The following is a 27,593-nucleotide window of genomic DNA, read 5'->3' on the forward strand; positions in this document are numbered from 1 at the left end:
GTCACTGCAGACGTAGGTAAGTGCAATGAAGACAGTAAAACGGGGTGAAAGAGGGAGAGAGAATGTGGGAGGGGCCTCCTTCAGCCAGGGTGTGTGGTCAGATGGCCTCTCTGGGAGATGACATTTCAGATGAGACCTGGAGGATGGTGCCCAGCTAATTCCCCTCAAGCTGTCCCCTATCCCACACTGCTCTTGAGCTTGCAAATCTCTCAAGGCAGGATAGGGCCTGGGGCCAGCTAAGTATAGGCCCAAAAAGAGATATTCTCTTCTCTCTCTAATATAGATTGTGGGGATTTTCTCCATGATTAGAAAATACATGAGTTTTTCACTGAAAGATTTGGAAAATATTGAAAACAGAAGTTACTTACAATTCCACCACCCAGAGACAGCTACTATTCACATTTGGTGTGCATCTTTCTAGACATTTTTCTATGCACATATAGACAAATGTTTAAAAGATGGGATCATGTTGTACATTCTGTTTTGTGTACATTGTTTTAGTCATGAATTCTGACTAAATCTATTATAAGCACTCATCATATAATTTTATTCTACATGATGATTCTTAATGGCTACATAGTATTTTACTGAATGCATACTTTTACCATATTTTATTTAATTCCCAAACATTGGCCATTTAGATTGTTTCCAAGTGACTGCTACTATGAGTAAATACTATAATAAATAATCCTATATGTATCTTTTTTCTTTAGTCGGGGAGGCTTGCAAATCTCTGATTGTTTCCTTGGGTTAAAAGAAAATGTCACTGCCCAGTGGGAGTGCCACAGGTCTCACGGCATCTAGAGGCAGCCTGAGGCTGAGGGCAGAGCTGACCCATGAACCCAAGGGGCCCAGAGTTCACTCAGATGCCAGAGTCTGATTTAATCCTCTGACATACCCCAGTCCTGAGTTTTGCTCCCTGGAGGGCCTGAGGAGTACGAAAACAATAGACCCTCCCACAAGCCAAGTGAAATTCAAAGGGATTCCCCACCTGAGCCAGGAAGAGGGTGTCACTCTCTGACCTGATCACAGACAGCTACCCTTATCCTCTCTTGAAATCCCCTTGGGGAAGCTCATCCCTCCATCCCTCCCTGGAGTAAATATCTGAGTGGTTAGGCAGTCAATCTTTCTTTGGGGCAGGGCTGCTGGGGAGTGACTGTGAAATAGAGGGTTCTACAGAAATAGCAGCTCCTCTCTTATCCCTGATCCAGCCTTGCTCCTGAATCCTTGAATTCCCCAGAGGGGCTGGCAGGAACATTTTATGCCCCCCCATGTGAAGAATGTCCTCAGGGACAGTGAGTTCTTGGGTGAGTGGGAAAAGCACAAGCCCAGGAGGTCACTAGACTTGGGTTTGAATCCCAGCTCTGGCACATTCCAGCCTCACCTTGGGCAAGTGACTTTTCCTGTGGAATGCAAGCTCCATGAGGGAGGGACTTGCATATCTTTTGTTTACTGTTTTACCTGCAATATTTAGCACATAGTAGGTGCTCAATAAATACTATGCCAGGTCAATGCATGAGCCTTTCTGAGCCTCAGTTTGCTTATCTGTAAAATGGAAATGATAATACCTTCTCACAGGCTTGCTGTGAATTAAAAAATAAAACACCAGTAAAATACTTAACAGTGTCGGGTATTCAAGAAACACTAGAGGCCAAAGCCCTGGAGAGCTGCTTCCACCATGCCCTGACCCTGGCACTGACATGAAGTTCCGCAGTTTCCCCTTGTTAAAATTGTTTGCCTTTATTTTGCTCACTACTGCACCCCAAACATGCCTCTGGTGTGGTACACATCACACTGTGTGTGTGCTTTTCCAACTACCCCATTAGACTTCAGGGCAGTTTAAGGACAAGAATTTTGTCTGTATCCTCTGGTCTCTGAACAACACTACGAAGTAAGCAAGGTCCTTATTCCCATTCTACAGATGAGGAAACTGAGGTTGCAGAAAGGTTAGGTGCCTTGCCCTAAACAGACAGGGACTGGCAGAGCAAGATCTAAACCTGCTTCTGATTTCTGGGCCCCTGCCTTCTTTTAGGTGACTCTCTTGCAAAGAGGAGTGGGGGTGAGGAGGAAGCAAGCCAGTTACCATGTCCCCGAGGGAAAAGTCAGGCAGAACTCAGCCTGACTGAGGAATGAGGTCCTCGGGGAGTTGGAGAGTTGTCAGGGCACCAGCAGTCACCTGAGCCCCCTCTCATCTTCCTGTGGATCATCATGCATGCAACAGCTGCAACCCCCAGAGACCTATGGTTTGGCTGCTCTGGGACAGGCTGATGCAAAGGTGGGGCCCCCAGGCACCATCTTTCAATGTGGAGCCCAGCCAGCAAGGCGACTTAGGTTTCCTTAGCCCAGAGTTGATGGTCATGGACCCAGCAGCAGGGGTGGGAGCTGTAGGGCACCTGTTCAGGGCTGGCCTATCTTCAGCTATGGGGCAGGAAGAGTTCCGTATCAGACCACAAGCATCTTGATTTACTCATCTCTGTGATCCCAGGATCCTACTGAATGAGTGAGACCCCCAGCCTCCAACAATGGGGAGTAAGGGAGAGGAAGGAGCTAGACCTAAACCAGGCATGCGGAGGGAGTAAACAAGGGACCAGGTAGGAGGGTTTTTAATGACCAAGAATGACCTCTGTCTCTCCTCCCCCTTATTAAATTATACGTTTCTGGAGGGCAGGTCTGTGGCTGATTCATCTGTGTCTCGACCACACCCAGTAGATTACTTCGCAGAGTTGGTATTCAGTAAGTGTAGTTTATTGGAGGTATAACTGGAAGCCAGTGTATAGGATGACAGATGGCATCTGCTCTTCCTGCCTGGGTCATCCCACAAAGGGCAGTCCTGCTAGTCCGGTGTCCTGACAAGAATGGCCCCAGGGAAGGGCAGGGACTCTTCATTTGGCCATTCACCGCATGTGCCTCCCTCCCCAAATCCCACCCAGGTGACTAACTCTCCCTTCCTTAGCCAAAGAAATACCATTTGGGGAAAATCTCCTGGCTCTCTGTGTCTCCCTGGCGATAGAAATAGACTGGGTGTGTGGTGTAACATCCTTGTCCTTGGGAATCTGGAGGGCTGTGGGCCATGCGAAAGAAATATTCAGAGCAATTATATCTTTATTGAAAGTAAAAATGCTGCTTCTGTCTGAATGGTCAGATGGGCGGGTTCTTTTCCCACCTGCCATCCCCACAGCATGTATTGCATGACTACAAATAATTCTGATGTTGCATATTTTAAATAGTGCCTTTCTTCAATCCTTGTTTGTCCATCAGTGTAAACTGTGTTGCCCTCCGCACATGTGCTGTATGCAGGGCTTGTCTCTATAAGGCCAAACTCAGTATGCATTTATCACCTGCACATCTGTATAGGCTTAAGCCTCAGGCTGAGGGTACCTAGACCCTACAGTGGGACATCCTGGAAACCAGATATTACACATGTCTAAACATGTGGCCCTAAATTAAGTCTATAGGATTAGGTCTAAACTTCTCAGACAGCAGCCAAAGGCCTCCAGGCCATGGCCCACTCAACCTGCCCACACCCCCCTCCCATCTATCTTGCACTTCACTTACCTAACAGTGTGGCTCAAGTGAGATGCAATTGCCTGGACCAGCCAGCTTTGACTTAAACCAGTGGGTCCCAAAGTGTGGTTCCCAGACCAGCAGCATCAGCATCGGCATCACCTAACACTTGCGAGAAATGCAAATTCTCAGGTCCCACCCTAGAGCTACTGAACCAGAATCTCTGGGTGGGGCGCTGCTGCTTGTGTTTTCACAGGTCCTCCAGATAATTCTGACATGCACTAAAGTCTGAGAACCAACTGGTTATGCCATTCCCTAAGCCTGGGTTGCCCTTCTCAGGCCTTTCCTGCTTGTTGTCATTTCAACCACTTTTCAAAGTTCAGCTCAATATTATCCCTCTCAGGAAGCCCTCCTGTCCCCGGAGCACCTGTGAATGCCTCTTTCTGAATCCCACAGCCCTTTTGCCATCCCCATCCCCATTAAGGTAAAAGGGATTCATTTCTGTTTCTTCACTTACTGTGTATTTTCTGCTTCATTTTACAGCAAGCTGTGAGCATTCACTAACTGCCTCCCAGACTGATTTCACCCTAACACACACATAAACATTACTCTGAAAAACACCTTCAGGAGTAAAGGCCACGTCTTACTTCACTCACTCTGTCAACAAACATCTATTGAGCACCTGCTATATGTGGCAGGGCTCTGGAGTTTCAGAGATAAAAGGTGTGGTCCTATCCTCCAAGAGAACAGGTTCATATAATAGGTAATTTTTTGGTGTCCAGCTTCTTTTACTCAACATGTCTGAGATTAATCTGTGTTGCTATATGTCAACATAGTTTGTTCTTTTTTAAATTGCTGTGGTGTATTCCATTGTATGGCTATGACACAATTTATTTATCCATTCTGTTGTTGATGGGCATTTGGGCTGTTTCCCGCTGGGTCTATGATGAATAAGAACACTACAAGCATTGGTGGATATATGCACTCAGTCCTCTTGAGTATATACTTAGGAGTGGAATTGGTAGTTTATGGAATGGGTATAATCTCAGCTTTAGTAGATACTGCTAAACAGTTTTCCAAATTTCCAAACACTCAAATTTACACTCCTACCAGCAATATATGAGGATTTGCCAACATTTGGTTTCTCAATCTTTTAGGTCTTGGTCCTTTGGGATGGATATATAGTGTTATAAGTTTGAATTTGCTTACTGGCTATTTAGATATCCACTTTAAAGATGTTCTTGTTCAAGACTTTTGCTGATTTTGCCTGTCTTTTTCTTATTGACCTATAGGAGTTCCTCATATACTCTGGATACAAGTCCTCTCTCGGGTATGTCACTGAAAGTATCAGTCTGTGGCTTACCTTTTCATCCTTTTAATGGTATCTTTTGATGAACAAAAGACCATGAAAGTTCAATTTCTCCATCTTTTCATCTATGACTAGTGCTTTTTGTATCTTGTTTAAGAAATCTTCATTTTAATGTCAAGAAATCCAGTGAACATAGAAATAATTTTTAAAAACCTAATTATTTAAAAGTACAGGGACTTCCCTGGCAGTCCAGTGGTTAAGACTTCGCCTTCCAGTGCAGAGGGTGCAGGTTTGATCCCTGGTCGGGAAGCTAAGATCCCACATGCCTTGTGGCCAAAAAACCAAAACATAAAAACAGAAGCAATATTGTAACAAATTCAATAAAGCCTTTAAAATCAAAAAAATCTTTTAAAAATGCAGTAAAAATAAAAAGCAGTAAGTGGGAGAAAGACTGCGTCTGACCATGAGGGTGTGCCCACTTGAGTGTGACGTGCAAAGCCCGGGCTTTGTTCTATGACGTGATGTGGGTGAGAGGTGAGCCTCCTCTGATCGGTTCAACAAGCAGGTGTTGGTGCACAGTTTGGATAGGGTGCTGTGCCAGGTCTGAGGATGGCTGTGTGGGGACAGGGGGACCCTGGCTGACTGGCTCAAGAGAAGGACCACCCCATTTCATGTGTGTTAACCTGGGCCTAGCTCCCCAAACCCTGGGGGCTCCCCCTAGTCCAGGCCCTGCTTCTCCTCCTTTGTGCCAGAGTCTGCAAAGACAGCAGTGTTGACACTTGTCCAGCTGGCTCAAGATGGGGAAATTCTCCCCTCCTTGAGTCACCACAAACAGAAGGAGCTTCACAGAACAAGCACGGGACTACAAATGATCGCTATGCTTGTTTCACTATGCTGCATCACTTCCAAAATCCCCTGTGAGGCTTTCAGATGAAGTCTAGGTCCAAAACTTTCCCCATGTTTCCCCCAGTTTGAACAGAACAATACCCAGGGAATCACAAGCTGCCTCATAAAATTGACTTCCCCAAAGGAAATAAAAGAAATCTCAGACTCAAGGTTATGATAAGTATGCAGTCTAGAGTGACCAAGCCCCCACCTCTTCTGCTGGGGGGGGTGGCCGGCTGGTGGCCCCTGCCACCCTGCCAAGGGGACCCCGGCCCACCAGACAGACACAAGCTGCCTTCTGCCTCCTCCAGCAGAAAGGCAGCCCCAGCATCCCCGGGGCAGTTTTCTCCTTATCCAGCTTCATGGAGATATGCTGCACATGGTCTTGGGAGCTCAGAGATGTAGTACACAGGGTCCCCAGCATCACTACCCATAGAAGCATACCTTCTCTCTGGGGCAGGGCAGTGACCACAGCCAGGTGACAGATATTCGTTTCTGATACGTTCGAACGACTGGTCTTGGGGAAAACCACAAAGTGGTCTCTAGCAGCACCCAGGTTCCTTGTTTGTCCTGCTTCCCTACCCCTAACCACTACCTTTTCCCATTTACCATCCTCTCGTGAGAACTCAGAACTCCAGGGTAGGGTCAAAGGGGCCCTTGAAATCCACAAATGGTATACAAAATTCTGGATATTTGTGCGTTTTCCTGAGGAAAGAGTCCATCTGTTTCCTTAGATTCTGAAAGGGGTGTGTGACCTCAAAAATGCTAAGAACCACTGGACCAAACCCTCTATTTAAAGATAAAGTTAATTTACACAAACGACTTACGCATCTTCAGCTAACTGCACTTCCAAAATAACACCTGGGGAAGGAGAATGCTTAACTGAAAACATCTCTCTAATGGCAAAATTGAAGTACAGTTGAAACCTGAGGTGGGGAGGATGACACTGAAGCAGGAGGCCTTCTTGCTATCCTTTCAGCCACTCACACTGGTGCAGAAGGGCAGTTTGTCTGTCTATATGGCTTTTCGAAGTCTACTGGAGTAGAGACGGGAGTTGGTGACTAGGATGTGTCAGAAGAGACACAGGCATTTCTCAGATGAAGCCCAGCCCTTCAGGTTCAAGAAACCTTCAAGGCCACTGAGGCTGCTAAGACCTTAGAAAGAAGAGAAGATTCTCACTGTGACATAGGGGCCCAGGAACCCTGTTTCTACAATCATACCAGTCCTCAAATGGGAAGAGTGTGTCTGAAGCACATGCTCCCTCCCCAGAGTGCCAAGCCCCAGGAAAAGCTATGTCTGCTGCATCCTGGGTCCCCACTCTCAGCAGCCACCCTGAGGAGGAACAATCTGCGGCCTCCTCCTCCCTCCCCCTGCACCAGGCTCTTCCTCCTCCATTTCATCAGTGAGCTTCAAGACCAAGCCAGAGCAGTCAGGAGGAAGTGATTCTGCAAGCCTCCCAGGGACTCCCAGGGCTGGCTCAGGCATCACACTGTTAAGTAAGTGGGATTTTCTTCAGTGTTTTCAGAAACTGTTGTTTAAAAAAAAAAGATAACCATCCGAACTGTTTATGTAATTCTTGGGAAGTCTCAGCAGATATGGTTCCCTATTTACAATTGTGGCCAGGACTTAAAAAATAAAAGTAGAGGGGTTGTAAAAATTGGAGAGGCCGTCTCGTTAAAGTTCGGTGCTTTTATAACATCAGAACTGTCTCCCTGAAATGGAGACCAGAATCTGCCCAGAACTCAGGTTTTTAGGGGGTTTTAGCATGGCTATGCTGGAATTCATTTAAAAGCCTGGGAATATTCTATTCTCATAGACATTCCATGTCCACCAGAGTCAGCATGGTCCCCTTCTCCACCTCCACACACCTGCAGGGTCTGCTCTGTCTCTGGGTTGAACTCCTTGGAGGTGGATGTCAGACCACTTGGTGCAACTCTCAGGGGTTCAGCTCTCTGGATCTGTACCAACCAAATCCATATGGTCCCTAAACCACAAACTCTGATTACGGGGGAATGCAAAGTTCCTGGGGGACAATCACAGTGTGAAGGTGATGATCTGGGTTTCTTTCTAGAATCACCCTGGGATCTCCATTACTCAGTGTTGGCAATCCAACTAGAATCCAGCTCTTGTAGGAAAACATCCTCTTTTTTTTTTTTTTTTTTTTAATTAGAAAGGCTATTCTTCTTTGGGTTAAAGCAGTGGTTTGGATCACAGACTTTTCTGGTAAAAAAGAATCTGATGAGAGCTATGCCTCCATCAAATGCACAATTTAATACTACCTGGGGGGAGAGGGTGGGTTCACAGCCCACGAAGATGAGCCTGTGGACACAGAGATAAGAACCTCGGCCTTGGACGGGCTTCTTGATAACACAAAGCCTCTAAGTATTCCTAACCACTGCCAAACAAGCACCAGCAGTTAAGGCCTCAGCCGAGAACATCCCTGCTTCCACTTGCACTGAACACCATGGGAGAGAAGGCAGAGGCACAGGGCCCTCATGCCTTGATGAGAACACCCTAGTGTTTCTCCTGAGGGCCCAACAACTTGGAGAGGTTGAGGAGAGAAGGGAGGGTGTGGCCACTCCAGCCCTAACCTCCTTCAGCTGAGGGACAGGGTCCAAGGGACATCTAAAGGAGGATGAAGAGTCTGGGTCAGCAGTTTTTCCTCTCTGTTCTCTCCACCCACCTTTATCCCCACCAAGCCCCGATGTCAGCCCTACTATGCCCACCCTGGAAACCCTCGGCCACTTCCCACAGGTCCCCTCCCAGGGAAGTTCTTTAACTGGTGGGCGTGGGAAAGAGGAAGAGGAAAAATATTTCTATCCCTCCCAATTCTCTCCACTCTATAAACACCCAGTTAGAAAATGACTGGATCTGACCTGGAGATCTCATGCCATGTATCTTAATGGCTCTTCTTACACCCATAAGGAGAATGACTGATGAAGAAATGCAAAATCCCAACACATAAAAATGTGTTTGAAAAAGGGAAGCCCCCCCAAAGTTCCCATCTGTTGAGGCAATAAAATGATGACTTAAAAAAAAAATCTTTGGGGTCTTTCCAAATCATGGAGGAAAATATAAACAGAGAAAGACATGCTCTAGTGTTAAAACTCTGACTTGGTACCAAACTAGGTGATCCCTAAGAACAGTAAACAACCTCTCCCCAGCACCCTTCAGCTCACTTGGCCTCGCCCAACATGAGGTCCTGGACAACTGAACAAACATTTATTGACCACTGAATGTGTGCTTCCTACCATTCCAGGAGTTGGAGCTCTGCAACCTCTAGGCGTTTTGAGAGGAGCAGGAAAACAGTTCAGTCAACATTTACTGCGAACCTACATTGTGCTAGGTTTTAAAGTTTGAAGGGACAAGAATCTGAGAAAAGAGCAGCTAAGAATAATTCAACCTGGGAAGTGCGAATCTACACATAGCACCACAGGTGCAAGGGACAATTAATTCTGCATATGGTGGGGTCAGGGAAGGTGGTCTAGAGGGGTGACATGTAAAGGCGGGCTTTAAAAACATATGAGGAGTTTGATGGGTACAGCTGGGAAGGAATGGCATTCCAAGCAGCAAGAACTGAGTGAGCAAAGGTTACGGTTGGGAGGGGTGGTATGAACAGCTGGTCATGTGGGGTTCGGCATGTAGTCAGGCCAGTGGCGCCAGAGCATGAGGTCTGGGATCAGGGAAAGAGGAAATAAAAGGCAGGCTGTGGTTTATGATAGCCATGGATAAGGGCCATTCAGAGAACCAGCCTGCAGCTTCAGCACCTTCTATACTTACCATTCAAGTCAAGGCCCCACTGCCTCCTAGGAAGCTCCCAACCAGTGGCAGATTATGGCAGGGGTGGTAGGGCTTGTCCATTTCTGCTCAAAGTGGGACTCCTCTAATGGGCAACCTTTATGCTGGAGCTTCCCATTGAGCTGACTGAGATGTTCTCAAAGCTGTATCACAGTCAGAGGATCTTCCTACCCAATCCTCCTTCCTTCCCCCCTCTCCTTTCCCAGGAGGTAGACCTCCATTGCTGGATTGCCCTCTGAAGGCTGCCTTCTCCCTATCTATTCTTGCTCCCTTCCTTTTATCTTTCATAGGCATTAACCCCCAGCCCCCAAGTAAATCTCCTGCACTTCAAATTCCATCTTGGTGTCCTCTTCCCAGAGGACCCAAACTGATTGAGAAGGAGCCTCGATGAATGCTCAGTGTCTGGGCTCTGTCTTGTTGGCAAGGAGGAGCCGTTGAGATCTTTTAAACAGGGGAAGCCATGATCAGATCTGAATTTTATAAACATTATCTAGTAACAGAGTAAGGAATGAACCAGTGGGGAGGGAACATGGTGGCAAAAGAACCATTTAAAAGGACATTGGAAAGTGCATTTATTGGAACAAGATTTCGACAAGAAGAAACTGGCAGCATCTATAATTTTCTATGTATATATTCTTTAACTCAACAATTCCAATTTTAGAAATCTTATAGAAACGGTAGCACAAATGCATGAAAGTATAAGGATGAGGATGTTTATAGTAGCCTCATATATATTAGGATGACATCAGAAAACTCCATGTTCATCTGTAGGAAGGAAGATAAAAAATGGTACATCCACACAATGGAATAATACCATGCAGCCTTTAAAAAGAACGTAGCAGGTCTCTTTGTACTGTCTTAGAAAGATGTACACCTTATATTGCTGTTTGTAAAAAGCTAGTTGCTGAACAAATATACTGCAAGATCCAGTTTTCACAAACAAAATTGTGCATACACATACCTTCTACAGGTGCTTGTATAAATAAGTCTAGAGGAGATATGTCAACTGTTGATAAAGGTTATTTCTTGGAGTGGAGAGCTTTTACTTTATATATATATATATATATATATATATATATATATATATATATATATATGTATTTTTTTTTTTTTTTTTTTTTTTTGCGGTACGCAGGCCTCTCACCGCTGCAACCTCTCCCATTGCGGAGCACAGGCTCCGGACGCGCAGGCTCAGCGGCCATGGCTCATGGGCCCAGCCGCTCCGCGGCACGTGGGATCCTCCCGGACCGGGGCATAAACCCGCGTCCCCTGCATCGTTAGGCGGACTCTCAACCACTGCGCCACCAGGGAAGCCCTACTTTTTATGTGTTTACAAAGTACTAGTAATAGAGAGATTCAGGCTTTTATTTTTATTTAGTTTGGTGTTTTTCTGTACTTACCAATTTTTAAGGTGATAAACATAGTTCATTCCTCTTAAAAGAAAACAAGATTTTAATTTAAAAAGCTCTATGTCCACCTGGAAAAAATACATAAAAATTCTTCATATTTCCTATTCAGAGAAAAAAAATAACAAAAAGCTCCTAGGATATTTGGGATGTCTGTCAATGGCCTGGTCTAAGTAAACAGGAATTAGAGATGATCTGGAATAGAGCTGAACACAGGGTGGCAAAGACAGAAGTTCCAGAAGAAGCCCAGAGTGCTATCCTGGGTAGTGGGTAGATGACCCACAGAGGAGGGGTGAGTGGGGGAAGGAGACGGAGACGGGATGTGTGCTGAGTGTGCTGGCCTGAGTGTGCAGGCTCAGGCCAGGCCAGGTGGTGTAAACGAGAAGTGATGCTGGCTCCTGTCCTACAGCTAGGAGAGTAGCTGGGGCTAGAAACTTATGACCTAAGAAAGAGTCAAAACTCACCAACAGCACTCACCAATGGACGAAAATGCTAAATATAAACAGGGAAACTGTTAACAACAACAACAAAAGAAAACTAGAAAAAACACTGGTGAATGTTATCTGATCTGAATGGAGAAGGATTTTAAATACAAAAGCAAATAGGATTTTAAAAGTCTATCAATATTACAACATTAAAAATAAACACCTATTCTTTAAAAACAGAACTCACAAGCAAAATCAAAAGGCAAGCAAAAACTGGAAAAATATTCACAATATTTACAGAGAGGAAATATCCTTCAAAAAAAACAAAACAAAACACAGATCAGTAATGAAAAAAATGGTTCAGAAGAAAACAGAGCATTTTGTATTAATTACAATTTGGTTCAATTACATATAATGGAAAACAACAGTGGCTTAAACAAGATGGAATTTTATTTCTCTCTCACACGTTAAAAAAAAAAGAAAAAAAAGTTCACAGGGCTTCCCTGGTGGCGCAGTGGTTGGGAGTCTGCCTGCCGATGCAGGGGACGCGGGTTCATGCCCCAGTCTGGGAGGATCCCGTGTGCCACGGAGCGGCTGGGCCCGTGAGCCATGGCCGCTGGGCCTGCGTGTCCGGAGCCTGTGCTCCGCAGCGGGAGAGGCCACAACAGTGAGAGGCCCACGTACTGCAAAAAAAAAAAAAAAAAAAAAAGTTCAGGGTTGGTATAGTAACTCCAGGAGTCATTAGAGACTTAGGTTTCTTCCAGCTCATTCTGCCCCATCCATAGGGCACAGCTCTCATGGTCCATGTTGGTTGCTAGAGCTCTAGTCATCGTGCCCTCATTTAAGGAAGTAGGATGGAGAAAGGGAGGGTGGATAGAAGGGCACCCCCCTCTCCTTTTAAGAAGACTTATTATAAGTCCCACATGACGATTACATCTCATTGGCCAGAGATCAGTCACATGGCCATACCTAGCTGCAAGGGAGCCTGGGAAACATAGCCTTTCAGTTGGGTGGCAAAGGGCTCAGCTAAAAATTGGGTTTGTTACTAAGAAGGAGGGGGGAATGGATATTGGAAACAACTAGCAATTTCTAACATACATGTGAACAGAATTCTCAAAAGAAATACAAATGTAAAACTTTTTTAAAGGGTCAACTTTACTAATAAATAAATGTAAAGCAGCCTTCTTACAGGCTTCTCCTGCTAAGATCTTGAAGGGCTGGCCAGACAAGCCATCAAAAGGACATTCAGAAGCTGACAGTCTTAATAACAACCTCCATACAGCTGTCCACAGATAGAGTCCCAGGGTAAGGCCCTTCCACCTGCTGAGTGGCTCCTAGCCTTACTCCCCACAGTCTCCCTCCAACCCCAAGTGATGTCAGATTCTATAAACACTGGAGAAAATTCTGCACCCAGGGATTCTCTAACTCAACTATGGCTACAATTAAATTTTAGGTGTTTTTGAAAGTTCCTTAAAAAGTAATATCCTCATGCAAACTGAATCAGCAGTTTCAGAACTAAAAAAAACCTCTGCTCCTTTGCTTGGAGTGTCACAAACCAAGCGTGAAAACCGGCCACTAAACATCCATTAACAGGTTTTATCTCAGTGTCCCCTTTCCTCCAAAAACCAAGTAGTTAAATTTGGTCACGTGGATGTTCAAATACTTGCATGCTCCCATCAGTGTGCCTGCTTCAGGTGAATCTTATATTCTGATTTGGGAAATGTCTGACTGGAGTGAGCTAGTCCTCCCATGGGATGACTCTTGGTGGGTAGGGAGGCCCAGAGAGTGGTCTGAGCTCATGAACCCCAGCATCCTTTCCTTAAGCCTTTGCCTGTTGCTGACTTGGCTCCTTAGGAATCTGTCTTAACTCTACAAGCTATTCTTGAGTGTCTGGTATAGGCTCCAGAGCAGAGCATTCTTGGCTATCTGTTCCGCTCCAGCATCCTTCTCACATGCGCTGACTCTTCCCCTCCAGGCCTTTGCACAAGCCACTCTCTCCACCTGGAACATACACTCTGTATTCTTCACCTGGCTAACTTCACCTCATCCTCTAAGACCCCTCAGGTGTCACTGCCTTCAGGGAGCCTTACTGAACTTGTCTCCTCCCCTCAACACCCAAAAGGGATTGGGAAGCCCTCTGTATGCTCCCACTAACCCTCTTTGATTGTCTCACCACAGCACATACCACAGTCTTGGTTTCCTGGCCTAACTCTCCCAACAGACTGAAAACCTCTTGAGGGACCTTGACATATTCATGTTGATTTTACACAATTCAGCAGAGTGCCTGGCACACAAAGGACACTCAATAAAGTTTTACTGAATGAATGTTTAGGGAATAATTCAGAAAATAGAAAAGAAGTGTCACAAATCCCAAAGCATCAAGTTAACCAAACTTGATGAACATATGTTCATCAAGAACATATGTTCTAGAACATTCTTCCTCTCCTCTTGTCACCCTGGCTCTCCTGCTCCAATAGCAGTCAGGACTGGTAACCTTATGACTGCTTACCTGCTCTTTCCTCGGTCTTCTTCTTTTTCAGGAATCCTCTTAAATGCCACTTCCTCAGGGGCTCTCTGACCACCTGATCCAAAGTAGTCATTCAGTCGCTTGATTACACATCAGTTATTTTAATTTGCTACACAGCACTCACTGTGTTGTCATTTTATTTATGTGTTTGTTTAATTATTTTCTATCTCCAGCACTAGATCGTAAGCTCCATGTGAGCAGGAACCTTGTCGACAGCTGTATGCCCAGCATCTGACGAAGTGTGTGCTATACAGTGGAGTGCTCATTAAATGTTTGTTAAATGAATGCATGCTACTGTTAACTGCATTCTGATTTAGTTTGATGTTTGCCTTCTCTCTTTGCTCTTGGATTAGGCGCTCCAGAGAAACTGAGAAGGGTCTCCCTCATGGCATTGGAGGGTGAGAGGGGGACCTCAGTTCCCTTCCTAGGCCAAGGTGGGGTATGTTGCCTACCTACAGCTTCCTTGTGACCAGATGCTGAGGAATCTTGGCCCACGTATCTGCAGCCTCCAGATGCTGGAAATGCTCCTCCAGCTTTCTGTGAGAGCAGCTCCAGATGCCCATTGCCCAGACTGACAGAGGAATGTGCTCAGGGCTACTAGCTGGCTTGGCACCCATCAGGAAGCAAGTGCAGTGGCCAGCACACTGAGAACAGAAATCTTCCTTTTGCATATCGCCACCTTGAGAGTACACGTAGCTGCCTGGCTGGGTGCAGAAGCTGGCCCTGCCTCACGTGGCTTGGCAGCGTGGTTCTCTGGCTCTGCTTTAGAACAGCCTTGAGAAGCTGTGGCCTCTGCTCCTGCAGAAATTGCTCTGCCAGCTCAGTGGAGGGCCAGGACTGGAGTCTCTCACCTGTCCCTGGCCGTTCCTTGAAGGGCTTTGGTTTACTGGAAATCATAAACTGTGAGAGACAGCCTTTATCACACTCTGAACAGTGCACTCTTAATGTTTAACGCCAGAGGCTGAAACGACCAGGGACACTGGCCTCCTGGTTACTCCCAGTGACTGATATTTGCACCTGGTAATTGAGGTCAGATTTGCTTCTCTTAAGTCACGTGGTGTGCCTCAAGGCAGGAAGACGTTGGGGCCACTTGTTGCAAAGGAACCAGGAGGTGATCACAGAAACGCTGCAAACCAGCTTTGGCAGCAAAGGCCATGCTTTCCAAGGAGCCAGCCCTGGGAGCATGGAGCTGAGCTGGTAAATGACCCACGTGGGGTCTAAACCCCAACATTTGACTCAGAGCAAGCTTAGGATACTTTTCTTCCCTCTAAGATAGCTGCTAAATGGAGTCAACTTTGAATCCTTGCTGGAATACAGTGGGACATTAATTAATTAACAAACTAATTAAACATACTGAATAGGCCACCCAGAAGATTCTGGTCACTTAAGGGTCTCCAAATCACAGTACAGGCCCCACCCTGTCCAGACACCCTAATCTTGCTCCAGGATTTGCTTGACCTCAGGTATTTATCTCCTGGTTGTCATGGAAGCAGCTCAGATAAACAGCAACATAGCCAACCTGGCTTCTCTGCCAGCCTCGGGTCCTTCTGAGCGTGGTGATGCTCCCTGGTGGCCACTGGCGGTCCTGCCCTCTGGGCTGGACGCAGCCCTACACCGACTCATGCCTGACGCCTCTTTCAGGTTGCCTCTTGAGGCACACAATAGGTGCTCAATAACTGTTTGTCGAATGAAGAATCCCCCAGGGTGTATCTTGGCTCTCAGGCTCCTTAGATAATCCTTCAGTGGCTGCTGTGGCTGCAGCAGATCCACCCCTACATGGGTCACCCCAGGGACTGCAGGCCATCCTGAACATGGCCACTCATCTCCTCAAGTGACCCAGTTGGCCCACAGGCCACTTCCTCTGCTCCCAGAACCAGGTGGATACACACCTGTGAGGAAGGAGTTAGCTGTGGTCAGGCAACTCGGCTGGAGGGCGAACAGGGATGATGTCTGGCCACAGTTGCACTGGATGCCACGCACCACAGTGAGAGTGGCAGAAGACCCCCCCCCACCTGTGTGCCAGTGGAACGTCACCCTCACTGTCTGCATGTCCACCTGAGGACAAGAGCACACTCTTGACAGAACAACCCTCGAGGATGGACAGCTGGCCTCAAGAGGACACTACAAGGGAACTAAGAGAGAAGCCACTGTCCCCACAGACCCTGAAATGGCTACCAAAGGAAGAACCACAGTGTTCTCAGGAAAGTTTCTAAAGTGGGATAGATTCTCCCCTCTGTGACACACAGAAAGGGGGTTGGGGGATAGATCAGATTACCTGATCTCTCAAGGCCACCAAAGTCAACCACTGCCCTGTTTAGGGAGGCAGTACAGGGCTGAGTGTGGACTGTGGAACTGGACCTGTGAAGCCCAGGTCTGCTGCATGAAAGCAGTGTAGCTTAGGCATCATCTAACCTCTGTTTCTTCATTTGGTCATTATGTGAATTAAAGAAGATAATATACATAAAACTTTTAGTATAAAACCCTCAATACATTTTCACTATATAACTTTTTTCTTTCAAGAACACTGAACTAAACAGAAAAGAAACAGGGAAATGAATGGAGTGGCATTACACATCAGCAGAAACTTGATTACCCACCCCAGATAATAGAAACGACTGCAAATAATAGTACAGCAAAGACAGGTTTGAGCTTTCTGGCTCAGTCATTCTAGGTTCCTGAGTCATGGCAGATGCACAGCCTACATGAAGCTGAGCTACACGCGAGAGCTGTTTCCACCCACAGACTAGTGGAGCCTACTGATATGCTTAATAAGAATGACAAGGACGGGTTTCCCTGCTGGCGCAGTGGTTGAAAGTCCGCCTGCCAATGCAGGGGACACGAGTTCGTGCCCCGGTCCGGGAAGATCCCACATGCCGCGGAGCGGCTGGGCCTGTGAGCCATGGCCGTTGACCCTGCGTGTCCGGAGCCTGTGCTCCACAACGGGAGAGGCCACAACAGTGAGAGGCCCGCATACCGCAAAAAAAAAAAAAAAAAAAAAAAAAAAAAAGAATGACAAGGATGATAAAAAAAATAGCTACCATGGGCCACACACATGCTAAACAGTTCACACAGGTTATTTTATTTAATCCAAACTGCAAATCTGTGAGGTAGGTTGTTCTTGTTCCCATTTTACAGATGTAGAAACTGAGAGGTGAAGAAGCTGAATAATTTCCCAAGTACATCCCCCACTCACCTGTGTACACACACAAAGAAGCAGAACTGGGATTCAAACCCAGGCCTAACTGACTGTGGACTTCTCCACTGTCCTATACCATCTGAAGCAAAATTCTAAGAGTTGTCCATACCCTGGGAAAACCCACTTGGGTAGCCCTGAAATCTACTTTTCTAGGAGCAAGGGCCACAACTGTGTATCTAAGACCAATGGGAGCAGTCCTCATGTGACAGTGTGACTAGGGCAGATGAAAAGGGCATCTGCCACTCCTGACCCATAGGGCAAAAGTCAGGCTTCTCTTTCCAAAGGGTCTTAGGGAGACTCCTCCCACACCCAGCTTGCTGCAGGAGTAAGGGCCCAGCTTTGCTCAGGAACAGAGAGTTCTAGAGTACCCACTTGCCATCTGCATGTTTGCACCTGTCTCCTCCCCACTCCAGGTTCAGTCTCTGTTGCCCCGGGGAGGGGGCAGGGGGTGGTGCCGGGTCTGGCCAACACCAGGCAAGGGTGGGGAATGGGGAAGAGGAGCACTGGAAGCACACCACCCCTAGCCCCACTCCGCCTCTCAGGAAACAAAGAAGGAGGCTCCCTGCCTCTGCTACCACGGATGACCCTCCCTGAGGGGCTCTTAATGCCCAAGACTGATGGCCCTATGTGTTGAGGAAGCCCTGTCCCCCAATCCCCTACAATAGCCGGAACCAGCTGCCAAAGGATTAGACTCAGAACTGTTTCTGTATATTAACATTTTCTCCTGGAGACCAAGGTGAATCCTGGGGAGGGAGCACTGGCCTGGGACTCCATGAGTCATAGTTCCTATTTCCAGCTTTGCCTCTAACTCTCCACATGATCTTAAGCAAGTCACTTGACCTCCCTGGTCTAGAATTTCCTTCCTGTTAAATGGGAATGATTACATATAATCATCATTGTAGCTGCCATTCACTGAGGTATTACTCTGAGCCAGGCCCTATGCTGGATGCATCAACACATTCATCCTCAGAGTATCCTTTGAGGTAGGTACTATTTTCATTCCCATTTTCAGGAAACCGTGGAGGAACAGGAAAGTTAGGGGACATGCCCACAGTCACACAGTTAGTAAAGGTGGCTCTGGCTCTCAGGACTATGTCTGTTTTTCTAAGCTTTTCACCACTATGACATACAGAGTTACTTCATAAAGATCAAGGACAGTTGTAAAAATGTTTGAAAGCAAAAAAAAAAAAAGGGGTGGTGGTGGTGGCTGCAAAATACAAATATATATCACAACCCCCGGACATCACTTAAGGTATAATCCTAACCCCCTGAAGCACATTCTGTGGAATCTGTCCATAGAATCAGAGACCTCCAAAATAGGAAAGACCCTCAATTAGCCATTTTTTTTCTCCCTCCTTCCCTTTGAGCAAGAATGTCATGACTAGCCAAATTCTACGGGTGGCACCAGAAAGGTCAAGCGAGGGTGATCAATTTAGGCCCTCAGCTGGCAGGTTAGGAGGGAGACAGAACCAGGATTCCTGGCTCCTAGAAGAGGGGACAGTGATGATAAAAGGCTCATTTTTTGTCAAGGTGGAGCCCCTCCAACCAGAATTTAAACATTTTAACATAATATTCAAGTACACCTTTTCTAACCTTAAAAACAAATTTTATTTCACTACAAAGCTGGTCAATATTGAGTTCTGAATGTAGTTGGTCCTCTCTCTCCCGGCAAAGCTCTGTATCAGATAGGGCTCACAATTGCAGACAACAGAACAAATGGTGGTTAATACTGCCAGAAGAGGGTCTATACAGAAGGATACTGAGATGTGCAGGATCTGCGAGGCCTGCAGACTTAGAAGCCAACCAGCCAGGAACAATGCCTCAACCACACCTTAGAGCTGGGCCAAGAACAAAATCCTACCTTCCTACAGTGCCCTGCAAGGCCAGCCCCTCCTCCCACTCTTCTCCTGGCTCCCTGGTGCACCGGCCTCCTTCCTGCTCTGCCAGCAATCCCAACTCAGGGCTATGAACTTGGTGTTCCCTCTTCCTGGAACACAGACAATCACATTGCTTGCTCCCTGGCTTCACCCAGATTTCTGCTCAAAGACCCCCTCCTTAGAGAAGTCTTCCTGGACTAGCCTGTCACTTTAACCCCTTTCCCTGCCTGACTCTTACTCACAGCACCTACTGCTCCCAGATACTCTATAAAGTATTGCCTGTCTCCCGAATCAGACTGCAAACTCCATGAGGGCAGGCTGCTTTGTTTGCTGCTCTAAGCCCACAGACTGATAACTTTTAGGTGCTTAACTATTTGCTGAAAACTTTGTAAAGGAAAAAACAAAGGAATGAATGGAAAACGTCAGTACAAACCAAGTCCTCACATTCTCCTGCCCGAGCTGGAGGATTAGGGCAGCAGCAAGAGTCAACTTGTGTTGTGGCTGCAGCTGTGCTGTCACCCTGCCCAGATCTCGATCTGCCCTGCAGCTCCCACTTTGGAGGGAAGACATGCCTGGGGACCTGTAGCTCCAAAACTCCCCTGACAATCTCTGCAGCTCTTGGAACTTGTCTAGACTGTTGCTGTGCAGACCATGAAGGCCTGGCTGGGTTCCTGCCCCTGCTTTCCCAGGGCCTCAGATAGGCTGGGAAGTGACTTACCCAAAGTCCCCTTCTCCCCTAGACGAGTTCAGCCCAGGGAGTGACACTAACAAAAAAATGCAGTCATGTATAGATTCAGAGGGTCACATGAGGTCAGAGTTGGAGGAAGCCTTGGTGATCCGGAGACCAGCCTGTGCTCTGCAGATAACGCAGGCCAGTGCAGGGGCAGGCGTGTGTATGGACTCTGGGGTCTGGCAGATCCAACCTCCACCAGCCATGTGATTTTGGAGAATCTTTTGAAAAGACAGTACTTGAAAAACACTGCTTTCCTCAGGTGTAAAATGGAAATAAACGTCCCTACTTTATACAGTAAGCTTGTCCTCCTGTTCAAAAGTCTTCCCTTCCTATTCTTTATGAAATTTAAAGTGAAACTCCTTGGCTTGACAGTCAAATCCCACCACCACCAAAATCCAGTCAACCCAGTGTACCGGGTATGGTCCCTCCGACCCCCTGTGAAACTGCTGCTCCTTCTCACATCTGTGTACCTGTAGCCTTCTTCTTCTTCTCTCCTACCTGAGCCTACCAAAGCCCAAGGGCAAGCTTCACCAAGTCTCCCCTGACATGGGCTTTTCTGGGCACTCACTGGTATAAGTAGTGCATGTTAACAGATAGGAATAAAGTTATAACTCTCTAACCAGAATGTGGGATCTTTGAGGGCACATGGATCAAGAGATCCTTGAGGGTCTCTTCTCTTATGATGTCCCCCCCCAGCCAGGCATTAAATAATATGTAAAAATTCCTGCTGACTGACTCACCTGAAGTTAGAATTCAGTTAAAATGCTCCCAAATACGACCTCTATTACCCAAGGGAAGGAAAATAAAGATATAAAAATAAATTGGAGACAAATTCAAATCATTCCTATTTCTGCATACTTGGTGTGGAAAAAAAACCCACCTCTACCTCCAGCTCAGACTTGACAAGTAAAGGAACTCCCTGAAAACAATGCATAGAATAAATCACAAGTACTAGTCTCACTTAAAGACTTCAGGAAGGAAAACACAGTTAAACTGAAAACTGTTAACTGGTGTTTAAAAAAAAAAAACACACAACAAACAGCCAGGAAATGTTTTTAGGACCATGTCTCTCAGAGTCCCTTAGGGGCTGATTCACCCTTCAACATATTCTTCCCAACACCTGCTTTTACTAAAAACCAACAGCCCAACACCAGAGCTTTGTGAGTCAGAAGCAGAGTGAAACTGGTCACAGAAGCACTCAGCTATAAAGCACATCATCCAGATAACAAGCAATAGCCACACTAAGTATGACTGCCCAGTGCCCTGTGGCCATGTGGCCATGAGCGTAGGCCCTGGCTTAGCTGAACCAACATCACCCCAGACTCTCCTCCTGCCTTGTTCCTCTCTCTGATCCATGCCTCCACTTCCCCCACCCACTTGCTAAATACATCTGGAAAAAGGTACTTGCACAACTCTCCATCCAAACTAATTCTACATTATTTCAAGTGAGACCTAAGGACCAATACATATTTCTTTCTTGTGTTTTTTTAAGCAAGAATATTAAAAGACAGAGCTTAGAAAACTCAAGTGATATGGAGAAGAATTAGATCTACTACCGTTTGATTTTAACCTCATATTAGATAGATAACCTTTTTGAATGCAGTTCTACATCTACACATAGAAACTGTCCCTTTAAATTTCAAACACCAACTTAGTTCTCTTCCTTCCTCAGATTTTTAAAAACAGGACTTGGTCACTACAGCTTACAGAGTCATAAAACACAGTCCACACAAAACCTGTACACAAAAATGCTCATTGCAGCATTTTTTGTAATAGCCAAAACATGGAAATAACCCAAATGTCCATCAAATTATGAATGAATAAACAAAATGTGGTATCCCCATATAATGGAATATTATTTGGCAAAGAATAGGAATGGAGTACTGACACATGCTACAACATGGATATACCTTGAAAACATCATGCTAAGTGCAAGAAGCTAGACACAAAAGACCACATATTGTATGGTTCCATTTATATGATCCAGGATAGGCAAATCTATAGGGACACAAAGTAAATTAGTGGTTGCCAGGGGCTGGGGAAATGGGGAGATTGGGGAGGTGATAATTTAGGGGTACAGTTTCTTTTGGGGGTAATGAAAATGTTCTAAATTGACTTTGGTGATGAATGCACAATCCTGTGAACATCCTAAAAACCACTGAATTGTACATTTTAAATGGAATTGCATGGTATGAGAAATATATCTCAAAAAAGCTGTTTTTAAAAAAAGAGGACATGACCTAAATATAAGACATGACACCATAAAACTCCTAGAAGAGAACACAGGCAAAAGATTCTCTGACATAGATCGTACTGATGTTTTCGTACATCTCCCAAGGCAATAGAAATAAAAGCACAAATAAACAAATGGGACCTAATCAAACATAAGCTTTTGCACAGCAACGAAACCATCAGCAAAACAAAAAGATGACCTATGGACTGGGAGAAAATATTTGCAAATGATGCAACCAACAAGAGCTTAATTTCCAAAATATATAAACAGCTCATACAACTCAATAATAAAGAAAAATTAACAAAACAATTGAAAAATGGGCAGAAGACCTAAATAGATATTTCTCCGAAGAAGACATACATATGACCAATAGGCACATGAAAAGATGCTCATCATCGCTAATTATTAGGGAAATGTAAATCAAAACTACCATGAGGTACCACCTCACACTGGTCAGAATGGCCATCATTAAAAAGTCTACAAATAACAAATGCTGAAGATGGGGGAGTAGAAAAGGGACCCCTCCTACACTGTTGGTGGGAATGTAAATTGGTGCAGCCACTATGGAAAACAGTATGGAGATTCCTCAAAAAACTAAAATAGAGTTGCCATATGATCCAGCTATCCCATTTCTGGGCATATATCCAGACAAAACTACAATTCGAAATATATATGCACCCATATATTCATAGCAGCACTATTCACAATAGCCAAGACGTGCAAGTGCCCTAAATGTCCATCAACAGATGAATGGATAAAGAACATGTAGTATGTATATTCAATGGAGTATTACTCAGCCATAAAGAATAAAATAATGCCATTTGCAACATGGATGGACCTAGGGATTATCATACTAAGAAAAGTAAGTCAGAAAGAGAAAGACAAATACCATATGATATCACCCACATGTGGAATCTAAAATACGACACAGGGCTTCCCTGGTGGCGCAGTGGTTATGAATCCACCTGCCAATGCAGGGGACATGGGTTCAAGCCCTAGTCCAGGAAGATCCCACATGCCACGGAGCAACTAAGCCCGTGTGCCACAACTACTGATCCTGCGTTCTAGAACCCGTGAGCCACAACCACTGAGCCCATGTGCCACAACTACTGAAGCCTGCATGCCTAGAGCCCGTGCTCCACAACAAGAGAAGCTACCACAATGAGAAACCCACACACTGCGATGAAGAGTAGCCCCGCTCGCCACAACTAGAGAAAACCCGCACGCAGCAACGAAGACCTAACGCAGCCAAAAATAAATAAATAAATTTATAAAAAATAAACCTTATTAAAAAAATAAAATAAAATACGACACAAATGAACATATCTACGAAATAGAAACAGACTCACAGTCATAGAAAACAGACTTGTGGTTGCCAAGGTGGAGGGGGGATGGGAGAGGGAACGACTGGGAGTTTGGGATTAGCAGATGCAAACTATTATATATAGAGTGTACTAACAACAAGGTCCTACTGTATAGCACAGGGAACTATATTCAATATCCTATGATAAACCATAATGGAAAAGAATATGAAAAAGAATATATATATGTATAACTGAATACACTGCTGTACTTTGCTGTATAGCAGAAATTAACACAACATTTTAAATCAACTATACTTCAATAAAATTTTTTTAAAAAGAGAACACAGAAAAAATACCCCACAATCTCAAGTTAGTGACTGTTGTTTGTGAGACTGACTATTGTATAAGTCTATCAGTTTGAAACATCCAGAGTTAATGTGTCCTTGAGGCTATTTGTCCTGAGTGGCCTGAGAATAAGTGCCCCAAAGCAGTGCTCAGAAAGGTCCCACAGAACAAAGGACAGCTTTTCTTTCACTGACCGCAGTTTTAACTGGAATATTTTAAAACATTCAGGTATCAGCAGGTACTTATGAGTGACCTGGTTTATAAAACAGTTGATTTTGACAGTTTAGACTTGGGTTGCATCAGTTACTAGAACTAGGCTGAGAAAGAGTTATGCTCAGGGAGTTTAGGGTTTGTCAGTGCCTTCATCCTTAAACAAGTCACCGAACCTCCTGGGTACAGAGGAAGAATTTTCAAATTTTTGAAATCAAACTTTTCCAATTTATGGAGGTTACAGGTTCTTCAAATGAACAATTAAACTACCTTGCATCAATTGGTACACATAATGATGCACATAAGGCAAACAGTAATAAAGGCAAATTTTACCAGTGTGTGCCAACAATAAAGGTTAGATAAAATAAGAAAGAAAAATAATACTGTGTAAAATTAGGATAGTAAATTTAGAGATGGGGGTTGTTTGGGAATTATAATGTGGTTTCCCATTAATTTCACTTTGTTCCTTTTTCAGTCTACAAGAACAAATATAATTTATCTTCTACCCATAGGTGGTCAGCCTAATTTTCTGATAAGAGGCAAGAGCTACAGAGACCTTGGGCTGCCCCTCTGGCTTGCTACATTTTAGCTCTGTAGGTAATCTAATCTCTGAGTCTTGGTTTCCATATTTGTAACAGAAGAATTATATCACCTATTTGACCAAGTTCTTGTGGAGATTGAATAAGATGTAAACTGTGGAGCATGGTACCTGATGCACAGAGGCTTGTGGCAAAGCTGGCACAGGCTGGGTGAAGGTGGGGATCATCAAGTTCCTCGCAAAGAAAGACTTGCGACACTGAGGGAAGATGTCAGAGAAACTTTGTCAGGCAGGGCCCTAAAGGGTTGCAGGTAAGGGAAGGACACCACCAAACCGAGAAGATGCTGATAATCAAGGAAGGCTTTTGCTAGACCCCTCATTAGAATGCCAATAAGTGGTGTAGTTGCCCTTAGCATTAAGGACAGAAAGTACCCTTATTCCCAAATATAAAACTTAGAATTAGTGTCTATTGAGGGTAAAGCTAACAAATAAGGTTGAAACAGAATATAAACAATCTCCACTCAAACTGCTCAGATTACAACACTAATGGGGAGTCTTAGGATCGATAAACTAGAGCTGTGAAATTACCAGCTGTGGGATGAGAGGGAAGATCAGATGCAGAAGCCCTCCAAGGGGGCTGCAAAGGCAAGGCAAGCAGACAGAAACCCTGGGCCCTGCTGGGCCAGGGATGGCTCTCCAGCAGTACACGAACAGTCCACCCTATGAGCAACTGGAAGAAGGCCAACGAAGTCCACACAAAGAACACCTCATATTTCTGGCTTCCCACACACTTGTTGAATTAAAGGGACTGTCTGGGTGGGTACCACCTCCTAGGATGACACAAGGGGACAGGCCCAAGGAGCAGAAGGGAAGGGACACCACACTCACACTGCAGAGGATGGCCCCCTTGCCCTGCATCCCCTCTGCAACATTCTAGTAATACTTCTGGTTTCACTGCTATTGTTTTTTTGTTTTTATAAACAAACTGTGAAAATCAACAAACTACCTCAATATCAAACATGTGTGATTTGCACCAATTCTTACACACACAAAAACCAAATAATGTAGAACAAATAAGAGAAAAACTCTGGTCAACCTCTAAGCTCACCCATGGCTGGTGGCTGGCATTCTTGTCCGCAGGAGGAGGGAGTCCATTTTCTTGTTTCTCTGCAGCCTCACGACTACCTGCAGTGCAGGGAAGTCCAGGGCCTGCTGCCATCTGCAGGCAAAACAGAAAAAACACAAGTTATGGCTCAAATCACCCACCTGAAGCCCCCAACCTGGGCCTGTCCCCAGGCAGCTGGAAGACCTGGGTCCTGTCCGGGTGTAAGAAACAGGAGAACTCACTCAGTTCTGTGTTTGGGACCCCACCACAGAGTTGTGACAGACATAGTAAAAGTTCTAAATGATCAAGGGCTCAAGTATTTCTTTTTTTTTTTTTTTATAAATTTATTTATTTTTGGCTGCATTGGGTCTCTGTTGCTGCACGCTGGCTTTCTCTAGTTGCGGTAAGCGGGGGCTGCTCTTCGTTGCGGTGCACGGGTGCACGGGCTTCTCATTATGGCGGCTTCTCTTGCTGCAGAGCACGGGCTCTAGAGTGAAGAGTCAGTAGTTGCGGCACACGGGCTTAGTTGCTCCGCAGCATGTGGGATCTTCCCAGACCAGGGCTCTAACCCGTGTCCCCTGCATTGGCAGGCGGATTCTTAATCACTGAGCCACCAGGGAAGTCCTCAAGTACTTCTCAACAACAGCAGCAAACCCTTACACATGTGCCAGACATTGCTCTGAATGACTTACATTTATTATCTCATTTAATCCTCATAGAAATAGGTGAGGGACTTCCCTGGTGGCGCAGTGGATAAGACTCCTCACTCCCAGTGCTGGGGGCCCGGGTTCGGTCCCTGGTCAGGGAACTAGAGCCCATATGCATGCCACAACTAAGAGTTCACATGCCACAAATAAGGAGTTGGTGAGCCACAACTAAGGAGCCCTGGAGCCACAACTAAGGACCCAGCAAGCTGCAACTAAGGAGCCCGCCTGCCTCAACTAAAACCCAGTGCAACCATAAATAAATAAATAATTTTTTAAAAAAAATAGGTGAATGTTTTAGGAGGTCTCTGCCAATTTGCCTGATTATTGAGTTAGGCTGAATAATTAAAATGAAAACCTTCATAAAACCTGATTTCAAAAAAGGGTCAAATATGAAAACTCTGTGAGAGATTCTGAGCACCCTCCAGACCACTCATTCCCTGAATATTTATCAAGTGCCTGTTATGGACCAGACACTGCTCTAGAACCTGGGAATAGCAGCATGGACACAAAGACAAAGTCCCTGCTCTCACAGAGCTTCCATTCTGGTGGAGGGGGGCCACAAAAGAAGAGGTGATAAATGTTGTACAGAAGAAAAAGCAGGGTAAAGGGGATAGAGAGTGATGACAATGCTGCTAATATTCATTCATTTATTCATTCGTTTCCAAGTGCTTATTAACCATCTACCACAAGTAGGCACTATGCTGGGATGCAATGATGGGCCAAAAATAGACATGGCCCCTGCCTGTAAGGGCTACTTACTCACACAGGAGAAGCATATGATCACCTAAATAAATGCAAAGATGTTAACTCATGGTAGGTGTGATAGCAGAATGGCACAGGTCCCAGTGAGAGCATCCTAGGAAGCTCAGAAGCCTGGGATGGAGTGGGAGGAGGACAAGCATCCTTGGTAAAAAGCAGACCATGTGCAAAGGCTGGATCACAGACAGCAAGCCAGAGGCAGAGTGGGGAGAGAGGAGGCAGATGGAGGTGGAGAAGGGATGTGGGCTCTTGCACAGCACTCCCAGCCACAAGATGTCCTTATCCTCTGAGAACTGGAGCACGACACAAGGGCCTTAGGCAGAGGAGTAAGATGGTTGGATGCCTGTGTTTTTAAAAGATTACACTAATAAAAAAAATTTTTTTTAATAAATAAAAAAATAATAACAAATAAAAAATAAATAAATAAACGATTACACTATGTGGTAGGCTGAATAATGGCCCCGCCAAAGATGATGATGTCTGAATCCCCAGAAGCTATGAATATATCTCCTTACATGACAAAAAGGACATTGCAGGTGTGATTAGGTTAAGGATCTCGAAATGGGGAGATTATCCAGGCGGGCCCAATGTAATCACAAGTGTCCTTATAAGAGGGACACAAAGAGAGATTCAACTACAGATGAGTGTCAGAGTGAGGCAGTGTGAGAAAGACTTGTTAGTTTTAAAGGTGGAGGAAGGGTCCATGAGCCAAGGAATGCAGGAAGCCTCCAG

General features: G+C 45.4%; 1 protein-coding gene across 4 annotated transcripts in view; it reads right to left on the minus strand.

The window, feature by feature from the left end:
- The window catches only part of LOC309805449 (uncharacterized protein), a 119,660-nt gene that overhangs the window by 84,439 nt on the left and 7,628 nt on the right, over positions 1-27,593 (minus strand). For 2 of the 4 annotated variants that reach the window (XR_014294243.1, XM_082623341.1), the window contains exon 2: positions 25,399-25,509. Coding sequence is in view for 1 of the 4 variants with exons in the window: in XM_082623341.1 (XP_082479467.1) it covers positions 25,399-25,509 (111 nt within the window). In the remaining 3 variants the exon portion in view is untranslated. Of the gene's footprint in view, positions 1-11,504; positions 12,011-24,480; positions 24,549-25,398; positions 25,510-27,593 lie in introns of those variants that run through there. The other 2 variants (XR_014294244.1, XR_014294245.1) reach the window with 2 other exon arrangements.

The sequence above is a fragment of the Mesoplodon mirus genome, assembly GCF_964341445.2.
Source record: "Mesoplodon mirus genome assembly, chromosome: 5".
NCBI classification, from domain to species: Eukaryota; Metazoa; Chordata; class Mammalia; order Artiodactyla; family Ziphiidae; genus Mesoplodon; species Mesoplodon mirus.